Source organism: Eutrema salsugineum, unplaced genomic scaffold (genome assembly GCF_000478725.1).
Source record: "Eutrema salsugineum unplaced genomic scaffold, Eutsalg1_0 scaffold_4, whole genome shotgun sequence".
Classification (NCBI taxonomy): Eukaryota; Viridiplantae; Streptophyta; class Magnoliopsida; order Brassicales; family Brassicaceae; genus Eutrema; species Eutrema salsugineum.
In genome coordinates, this window is record NW_006256686.1 from 3,276,925 (window position 1) to 3,288,022 (window position 11,098).

Consider the following 11,098-nt stretch of genomic DNA (forward strand, 5'->3'; position numbering starts at 1 on the left):
CAAATCCCTGTGGATTCGATCCCTAAGTACTACAACTGATTAGCTGTGCACTTGCGGCTTTCATTTGTTTTTATTAAAGGTAAAACTTATTCCCTGACCTCGTAGCACATCAAGTTTTTGGCGCCGTTTCCGGGGATTTGTTTCGCTGCCTTTGTGATTTTTCTTGTTCTAATTTCTGTTCTAGACATCTGATCTCTAGTTCCTTCTTAAGTTGCTGAATTATCTTTCCCTTCTTTTGTTATTCTCTGAATTGCATGAATACCAGGCGTAGACCTGTAGAAAACATTCCAATTCTAGACGAGATAGACAGACACGAAAGAGAACTTCAAAGACTTAGACGAACGCAAGGAATGACCAACGACAACCAGCCTGGAGATGCCATTAACCGGAACTTAAACATGGACCAAGATTGGTCCGAACATGGTGAAAATGAAGAGAATGATCAAAGAGAAGGTGAACATGCTCGACAAGATGAAGAAGAGAATGAGATCCCTCCAAGAAACCCTCAAATTCGAGAGAGAGAAGAACGCGAAGACCTTGATGCACCTATCAATGCAGCTGATGATAACAACCAGGAGATGCAGCCGAATGAGTGCAATAACCGCCCTGTTCAGCAAGCAAATCAACACCGAAGACAAGCCAGGAACCATCACATTGCTGATTTCGATGCATCTACTCGGAATTTTTAAAATCGATCTGCAATCCAAGTACCATTCCTGAACCGGAATGAGTTTGAAGTCAAGCCGCAAATCATCTCTTTGGTGAAACAAAACCAGTTTCATGGAGTTCCTTCTGAACATCCAATGGACCACATTGAACTCTTTGAAGAAATCTGCAGCATGATGAGGATAAACCAAGTTCCAGCAGACTATCTAAAGTGTAAGTTGTTCCCATTTTTATTAGCAAATAAAGCTCACCGGTTATTGAAATCTTTGCCTGCCGGATCAATCACTAACTGTGAAGAATGTAAAACTGCTTTTCTGAACCACTTCTATACTATGTCAAGGTCGAACTTGCTGAGAACCAAGATCTCAAGTTTTCAGTAGTGACCAGCTGAACCTTTCTATGAAGCCTGGGAGCATTTTAGAGAGTATGAACATGACTGCCCTCACAATGGATTTCCCGGATCAAGCCTGCTGAGCATATTTTACAGAGGTTTGCAACAAAAATACGCTTTCACTTGATACAGCAACCAATGGAGATTTTGGACAAAAGACGATAGCCCAAGGAAGAGCCCTCATCGAAAATTTAGCTCAAGCCAATAGCAATGAGTGTCCGGAATACAATCGATCGACGAAGCAGACTGGAACAGATAGCAAGGAGATAACCGAGTTGAAGAACATGATGAGCCAGCTTTTAAAAAGCCACAATCGCCCAATCCATGCTTGTGAGACCAACAATGGCGTAGAAGACGAAGGACATTGTGATATCGATCACACTAATCCAATCTTTCAAGAAGAAGAAGTGAACTATGTAGGAGCACAAGCACCATATCCGAATCGCTTCAACAATGGTTTCAACAACAACTTCTGTAATGCAAACTACACCAACCTCTCTTACCGCAATCCAAATGTGGAGAATCCCCAAGACCGGCATTACCCACCGCAGCAGAAACCTTCCAAAATAAGTTCCAAGGTGGAAATTTTGAAAGGACTAGAGTTTTACAGCCACGACAACCATATAACTATCAAGGTACGGGATTCAACAATTAATTTGGACAACAGCAGGGACTTACAACAAACCAGTTAGCTTCGCAAATCGGGAGACTTGAACAGTCCATCCAACAGCTTGTTATGACAAACGAGAAAGCAGCTAAAGACATGAACGTGAAAGTTGACTGCATGTACAACGATCTGAACGGGAAGTTTGAAGCTTTATCTTCTCACGTCAAAAAGCTAGAGGTCCAAGTTGCCCAAACAGCCAACTCTATGAAGAGACAAAATGGAGCTCTTCCCGGAAGAGTTGAAGACAACCCCAAGAGATTCTGCAATGCCATTACTACATTGCCCGAAAAAGGAGCCAAAACCGACGGAGAGGACAAAGAAACCCCATTCTTTATACCTCTCTACAAGAATGACGATGCAAAGCAACCACCATTCAAGGTATTTCAACGTTCCCCACTTCAAAGGCTTACAAAAGTCGATGACCCAGGACGTTTTTTTTCTAATGTTTCATTTCAGGAATCAAATTCACAAATTGTTTATGCGACTCCGGAGCCAATGTCAACATCATGTCTAAGATGTTTGCAAAAAAGTTGGGTATAAAAACCTTAAGGACATCGACAGTTAAGGTTATCTTTGGAGATTTATCTCAAAAAGATACTGAAGGGGCGATTCATGACCTGTATATTCTAGTTGGGAACAAGATTGTTCCAGCAGATTTCCAAGTTCTGGAAATGGATCAAGACAAGGAGAGACCATTTATATTCGGGCGACCGTTTCTAGCAGCAGTAGGAGTAATAATCAATCATGCAAACCGGCATGCTGTCTTCCTAAGCGTGGACCGCAAGAAATTTTATCCCACTGTCCCAGACGATGTTCCAAGCAAAGGAAAACGTCCAAAGGAGAAAGACAAGGAGAAGCCAAGACCTTTTGCAAAAATCAAGATCATCATTCCACCAGATTCAATAGAGACGAGTGAGGAACAGATACAAGAACTGATCGAGAATACAAAAAAGGTTTTAAACAACGTTAAAGTCCGGAAGAATAGTAAAGGAAAGAAGCCGGTGCCACAAGAAGAAGAGGCCAAAGCTCCAGCACCCGGAAATGATAAAGGCACATCAAGTGGAGTACCATTTCAACCAACCAGATCTTTCATGCCTAAGTCGAGCTAAACGATTTAAAATAAAAGCGCTTAATGGGAGGCAACCCATTTAAGTACACTTTCTTTTAGTTTTCTTTTCCTTTCTGCAATTTATGTTTCCTTTTTTTTTTTTTTTTAGTTTCAGGTACCCTTATAAATTAAAAATACAAAAAAAATCAGAAAAATAGAAAAACCAAAAAAAAAGGAGAGGTTTTTAGCTGCTCGGCCCGTCAAAATCCTGAAAGTTGGACGAAGGCCGTAGGGAAATGGGCCGCGGTCGCGACCAACCGACCCGCAGCCAACACACCTTTGACTGTGGCACCGTGAATGTGATCTCGGCCAAGCTTATATTTACTGCGGTCGCGCGTCTCCTTACCGCAGCCGTTGGTCGTTAAGACGGGATCTCCGATTCCCGTTACTTTTAGAGGTTTCTGGTGATTCTCAACAACTCTCGGAACATTCTCGGGACTGATCATGCCGATTTTCCGTAAGTTTTTTTCATTCCCGGTTGCGTATCAGATAAGTAAGGTAAGTTTCCATAAGCTTTTGAATTCCCGAAAATTTCCCGTTTTTGTCATAAAACGCTTTTTAAAGAAAGAAAACGAACTTTTTGGATCAAAACTTCTTTTGCTCTTCTCTTCCAAAAGACTTGGAGATTCAGGAGATAGAACATTTTTTTCAATTCTTAAGCTTTTTAAGATATTCTTGGACGAAGCCTCATTCTTTTTCAAAGTTGATTTCAAATCTATCATCAAATCTCTTTTTCCAGCAAGGTATGAAGCTCAAACTCGTCATTTTTAATTGATTTTTGGAATTTAGAGTTTTCTTAAAAAGCTCAAATCTAGGTTTATTAGTGGTGGAGATAGCTTAAGAAACAATAGATTAGCTTTATAGGTTGTCTGAAAATCGATTTTAACATCTGGTTTAAGAGGAACTGAGAATTTTGGAATTTTGAATCTACATGCTTTGTAAAAATCGAATTTGGAACAGCAAAATTAATGAATTTGATCAAATCTTATGTGATTAGTGATTAGTATTAGGTAACCTATAGATTTGACATGGAAATTGCTTAATTAAACCAATTAAAAAAAAAATTGTGTCAAGAACATCAAAAATCCGAATCTGGTCAAACTACTCGATTTTTCGATTTGATATCAATTATTCTTGCTTGTTGTTTTAACTAATCTCTTGATACTCTGATAGTATCCCTGATCGTTAATATGTTAAACTCAGCATCCATATTCACTCATTTTCCGAGAATTACCTTGTCTTGTAGGAAAATGGAACAAACCGAGTCTCGAAGAAGCCGTCACATTGGTGACAGCTCCGAGGTAATACCCGATGAATGTACTCTTGGAGAGTACATGCTGAGACGAGCTAGAGCGAGAATAAGAGGTCGAGTAATGAGGCTGCTCCAACACTCAAGAGAAGCCCATGCGATTCCCGAGCCCCAAAGATCAGATATATTGGGAAGGAGATTAACCCAAGATTTGATTATGCAAGGCGCTTCAAAAATCTGAACATCAAACCAACGCTCTGCATTGATTTCATACACCCGAGATGCTTGGGATTAGGGAAGATGTCATCTGGTACATCGATGCACTTAGGCTGAGACCCTACATGGAGCTTAATCTCCCAACTTATGCTGAGTTAGTTCGCGAGTTCTTAGCAACCGTCACCCTCCACCACACAAAGAGAAGGAGCCCCAGAGCATCTGACGGTGTTCTATCATTCTCTATCTGCGGACAGTCCTACTCACTCACCATTTCTGCACTTTGTGAAGCTCTTAAGCTTCCATACACTGATGGCATTCACCTTGAAGAAACCTGATTTTGACTTATGGAGAGAGATGGGTCATGGCGTCTATGATATAGAAAGATCCAAGTCAGTCCTTCTTACTCATCCCGCCGTGAGAGTTGTGCACAAACTCTTAGCACACACAATTTTCTCTAGAGCCAACATGGGATGTGTTTCTGAAGACCAAGATCATTACACTTCAGATACCAATTATGGACAACCCTCGACTTGCCTGGTTTTCCTCGATCATAGCACAAAACATGGTAAAGGTAAAGCATGATTTACATGGATGTGAGGACACTACTGCTTATGGGAGCGCTATTACAGCCATACTACAGGCTATAGGATTTGATTTCTCATCTAATGATCCACTTCCCGACGTCTGGTATGATCTACTCTATCTCTCTCGCGATCACACTATCTCTCGTGGCATTTTCGATCCAGACAGGTTTGGTAACAAGTATTGCACTGGCATCGAGGAGCACCGAGTTTGCTTACCTTCAGCATCAGTCCCGAGATTGTGTAATGGAGCACGCCCAAGATGGACTCCGGGACCTGATGAGTTTTTACCTTCTGTACCTCGTCTGCCACTCACTATCGGGCAATACATAGTGGTTAAGGCAAAGCGCGACGCAGCGGCAACACGTGCTCACTATCAGCCATCAGTTTCCACCGACCATACTTCATCATCTACATCATCAGGCACACAGTATGACCTGGAGCGCAGAGTTGAGAGACAGGGACGACGTTTCGAGAGTGTCGTCACCTTCCGACAAGAGCATCACCATTTCGAGGCAGACACATCGGAGGAAGAGTGATTGATCAGCACTTCATTGTCATTTGACCACCATCATGGTTCTATCATCATTTTCTTTTCTCTTCTTATTTTATTTTTAGACTATCTCGCTTTTATTCACCAAATTTTTCACACTTGGGATAATGTGATTTAAGTATGGGGAAGGATGCCTATCCGTACTAATCATTTTCTTGCTTTGTTTTTTAAATTTCAAGTACTTTTAAAATTTTAATATGTAACCTATGCGACCTTTAGTATTTTTTCAGGAATGTTTGACACAAAACTATGATGATTTAGACCTGCCCTCTTCTACACCACACATGATAGCTCATTTTTGGTTAGCACTAGACTAGGCGGTAGCTAAAGTACTTGCACTACGAACTCCCACCAGAGGATTTCTATTCATGGAGATTCTTTCTGACAGGATACACTAGCTCATTTTATTTCACCTTAATATTGATATCTACTTTTCTCATCATTGATTATAGGCAGGCATCGTGATATACATCTAGAATGTTTTTTTTTCTTCATTTTTACCACTTTTTGTCGTCCTAGATGGCCAGTTCATCTTTATCTGGTACCATACTCTAAACCCAAATCCCTTGTTTTCAAACCTCATGCATTCTCTTTTTAGTTTATATCAGCAGATATGTGCAAAAACGTCATAGAGAAGAGGAACAACGCGGTTTTCAGTCACTCAAGAGAAAGACTGAATGGAATTGGGAAGGAAGAGTATCAGAAACCTTATCAAGCTTTATATTGCCTCATTCTTATTGGTAATTTAGTGCTCTCTATGACTCTATACCTAAATGTGTTTCCTTTTTCATCTAAAAAAAATGAAAGGAAAGGAAACAAAAAGCCTAATGAGTCTTAGATTGTCGAAATTATTTGGAGCAAAGGTAACCACTATTCATCTAAGAAGCTATGGTTTTGAAAGATAGACAAAAAAAATAAGTCTGGGGGAGTTAAGAGAGAACCTGAGGAAGAAGACTAGAAATTTAGGGCAAGAATAAAGTGACTGGAAACTGTGGATATCAACAGTTTCACTCTCTCTTGCGGTTTTGCATAATATCTTGCACCCTCCAGATCTTCAGGTAACCCATAAACACTTTAAGCCTTACCCCTAAAATGACCCCTTTTGATACATAGCCTAGATTGCCTTGCTTATACTTTCTCTGATGAGAACCACCAAAATTTTAAATGAATGTTAAGAGCTAGTTGACTGGAAGTTGAATCTAAGTGTAATAGATTTCCGCATGACGGATTAACGGACTAGTTATGCCCATATTTTTATTGAGAATTTTCTAGGATGCTCGCGATTGATGCATAATGATTGATATTAGTCTAAATTTTTGGTCTCTGAGATTTTGTTAGTTCCTGCATTTTCAAACCTCTCACCGAGATTTGGCCTTTGTTTTGTTTGAGGACAAACAAAAGTGTAAGTTTGGGGGAGTTGATAACACTGGATTTTGACAATTTTTATGGATCACTTTAATATCTTTTTCAGGTTTTTTTACTCCATTTTCAAAGGTTTTCAAAGGATTTCTATGTTTTTGGATTTTAAAAGACTTTTCATGTAATTTAGGATAAAGAGGTGCAAATTGGAACAAAAAGACCCTTTTGGATAAATGTAAACCGTCAGAACTCTGATGGAGAGACAAAGACTTTCTCACTGTCCGATCACCCCCAAAATTGGACAACTAATAGAAGACTCAACCAGCTTTTAAATGCACTTAGTTTGGAGACATTCTAACGGTAAGATCTCAAGATATTCAATTTTCCCCGGAGATAATTGAAGATGGCCGGCAGCTCACGCGACCACGGCTAGCAGCCTACCACCGCGGCCAGAGCCACGTGACCACGGCGAAGCCTTCATCTCCCACGGTCGCAACCCACGCGACCTCGGCTAGGCATCTCCGACCTAAAAAGCCCATTTCTGAAGCCCAAGTCATTTCCCAGCCTCAATTCTAGAACCCTAGAGACCCTGGAGTATTGAAGACTATAAATACTTGTCATTTAGGTCACTTTTTAGATATCACCTTTCATACTTTTACAAAAACCCTTTTCACCAGCTTTTTGATGCGAGTTTAATTTTAGAGAAGATTGTTCAACTCTGAGTTCATCAATAGAGAAGCTTTCTTTCATCTCTTTTCTTTACTGTTTTTGATTGCTTTTATTAAAACCAATGATGATGTCAACCTCAGCCATATCTGAGTAGATCCCGAGTTGGGAGGGTTCCCGAAAGGGGCTCTTATAATCTATTAAGACATCTAGGTTTACAGATCTGGGATTTTAACTATGTTCTTTGTTTATTATCATCCTTAATGCATGTATGCTTGACTGATCACCTCGTATCCGATCTATATAGTTAGTGTTGCGAAATTTTTCATTAAGTATCAAACCTAGAATGAAACAGGCGATTTTTCCGTAGGAGTGAAAACCTACCTGCGGCAAAATCGTGAGTACTGACGAGTCCTGGGCAGCTCTTGCGTTTTCTCCTTTCCAGGGCCCGAATGGAAACCTACTGGTTAGAGTTGCAAGAAATAGTTGGTTATGATCACGATGGTGATGTAGTCATACCGCCAAACTCTAGCTCTAGAATCCTAATATTTTGAAATCCGTCAATCCCAATCTAAAATCCTTAGTGTTGAAACCGATTATGATCCCTGTAGAGTTCCCGAAAGTCCAGCATTTTTAGTCATAGTTTACAAACCAATCGATATTTACTTGTTTCTTTAGATCTGCATTTTATTTTATTTAGTTCGAATTTTACTTGTTTCATCTTGCTTTCATTTGACTATCTACTTGTTTTTTAGAATAGATTTATATTCTTTAGTTTTAGTTTAATACGTAACAAACAACCAACCCCTAAAACCAATTTAGTCTGGACATAAACTTAGAAACTGTAGAAAAATACCAGGCACACAAATCTATGTGGATTCGATCCCTAAGTACTACAACTGATTAGCTGTGCACTTAGGCTTTCATTTGTTTTTATTAAGGGTAAAATTTGTTCCCTCACCTTGTAGCACATCAACTACATTAATAACTACTTCACCTTCTGATCTCAAAGCAGCTGCTAGAACACTCTAGAGGAAAGTTTTCCCAGTACCACCAAAACCGTAGACGAAAAAGACTTCACCAGCATCGCGGTTCACTGCGTCTAATATCTCTGTGTAAATCCCAAGCTGTTCATCAGTTATTTTCAACATGAGCTCTATTTGTTTTTCTCGCACTTCGTTTCGATTATAACTCTTCTTGTCACATATTAGAGTATTTTTGTATTTGTCGAGCTTGATGTCATCCGGACAGGACATCTTGTTGAAATTCGATAGAGAATTACCACTCGCACGCAACAGCTTCTCAATCTCTGATAATGTGAAGTTTTTGATTTCTTCATCATCCATAACCAAATCTGCGAATAGAATTGGAAAAATTAGCGGGGAAACAATCTAAAGTGAATACGACATACATATTTCTGTAGAGTTAGAAAGTTCTGCAAGTTAAGATGATGGCAATAGAAATTGTGAGGTACCAGCAGAAAAATTTGTGACTTTGTTGGATTAAGAATTGATGACCAAAGTTCTGCAAGTTTTTGAATTTTTGCGACTTCTAAACAAATTTCAAATTGGTGATAAAAATTATGTGCTTATTAGTTTAAGTGGAAGCGACCCTTTTATTTTTCTATAGTAGCTAAATTCTGCAATTATAGATTTATACGACAAATAAATTTGTGAAATCCAGATCTTATAAAGACGATTTAACATGAGGTGATAGGGACTTTGAAAACACGTCTCCATAACTTATGAACTCCAGAACTTTTGAGCTCATTTAAAAACAATAAAACATGAACAAGGCTACATGTTTTATCATTAAATAAATTTTGATCAAATCCAAGACTTTGAAATCATGTTAGAAGGAAAAAAACCGGCTTACTTAGGTTTTTCCTTATCTTTTTTTGCTGGTGTAAAATATCATCTGATAGTATTTCCCAAGTTGCGTTCCAAACATTTAGGATTGACCCAATATTATTCGATAGCAACATTATAACAAATAGTTTACGTGTAAACCGTCCCGATCCCCAATAACTAGCTTCTTTGATTGCTTCGATATATTATTTGTCATCATCCAACAATCCTAATGCAAAGCAAGCTTCTTGGAAAGTAGCATCGAGCACATCGTTTACTGTTCTAATATCTTCAAAACATGTAGATCCTTTCACGAGGTTAAGTAAAACTCGTAGATAGTATATTTCGCCTAATGTAGGCGACACATATGTGATCCTCCCTATAGTTTTTTTTTGTCGTTTTCGTGGCTCCCAAGTTCTTGCCTTGACATGCCAAGCAAACTTAGTTGGAAGATCAGAATAAGTGAGCTCCTTAGCTTCTGGATACATATTATTGCATTCCATCCACACTAAGAATTTAGACCAGCTAACATGCATACAATTTAACACATCTTCAACCGGGTCATCTTTTTTATACACAAGAAGTTGTTGATGAGGGTGATGGAACAAAAGCTTCTCAACTGCTATCGTACAGAACTGAATAATGAATTCCAAGATACGCCATACTGCCTCACAAGCGGACACATATCTGTATATTATATTTACTTTAGAAACCAAAAAAAAAATTATTCTTGAGACTAAAGAATTTAATGTCATAGAGGAATGGATTATAGCTTCATTGTGGTTATTTGTTTCCATATTTACCATATCCTATATAATGTTTCTCCTTTTCACTTATTTTAATAAATATTTACTAGAACTTTAAAAATTTGGTTTATAATGAAAAACAATTTAAAATAATAGTTAAGAAAATCAAATTTTAACCAGCAACTATAATGCTCTTTGGTTTCGTTTTCTTTATCGCTTTCACCAAACTCCAGCTCGTACGTAGTCAGGAACTTTAGTTATGTATTTGAACAAATACTTAATATGGCATGATTGGTTTCACCATTCGACATTGATGTGGGCTGGAAATCGAATCAATTGATCCCGATAATATGGAATAACATAATAGTTATCACTGATAACACCGTATTTTGACCAATTTTATGGATCGTTCTAAAATATTTTAAGTGTTTTTTTATTATGTTTTTATTTTATTTGTGGTTTCAAGACACTTTTTAGAAAACTTAAAAAAAGCTCAACAAAATCGAAAAATACCATATTTCAGCTCAGAGTCAAACCGTCAGAAGTTCACCATCAAATGAAGACTTTCTCACCGTCTGATCCAACTTAAATTTGGAAACTTTAAAGATGGAACTATCAGCTTTCCAGCACACTTTACAGCATGACAATCCAACGTTTCAATAAAAAGTTATGCGAAGAGCAAGATGTCCCCTAAACCAGCCGGCAAGCATTCCTACCCGCAGCCAACACCCATCTCGCACCGGTCCCGTTCTTCCCGACGGTAGAGAATGGTCTGTCCGACCTCGAAACCCATTTTCAAGCCCAAAATGATTCTCTCATTTGGAGAAACCCTAAGTGACGCCCAAAAATGACTTGAGCACTATAAATACATATTTTAGGAACCCTTGACAATATGCAATTTCTCTTTTAGCAGCTTTTAAGTTTGTGTCTTTCATTTTCTAAGTTTTTAGGTTTAGGGAGATACAGATCTATCTCTTGAACCCTTTTTGTTCCTTTACTTTATCAATTTCTACTCAGCTTTTCAATACAATGTTTTTGCTTTCTTCAAT

The 11,098-nt window shown here is 38.6% G+C and overlaps 1 protein-coding gene and 1 non-coding gene across 2 annotated transcripts; both read right to left on the bottom strand.

Annotated features, from left to right (window-relative positions):
• Positions 1 to 1,013: 1,013 nt before the first annotated feature.
• Positions 1,014 to 1,120, bottom strand: LOC112084946. The gene has a single exon (XR_002898595.1). It is a non-coding gene; the product is annotated as a small nucleolar RNA R71 (small nucleolar RNA).
• A 7,364-nt stretch (positions 1,121 to 8,484) lies between these two features.
• LOC112084373 lies at positions 8,485 to 8,802 on the bottom strand. The gene has a single exon (XM_024153494.1). The coding sequence runs from the start codon at positions 8,800 to 8,802 to the stop codon at positions 8,485 to 8,487; it is 318 nt and encodes a 105-aa protein (XP_024009262.1).
• Between the last annotated feature and the right edge of the window lie 2,296 nt (positions 8,803 to 11,098).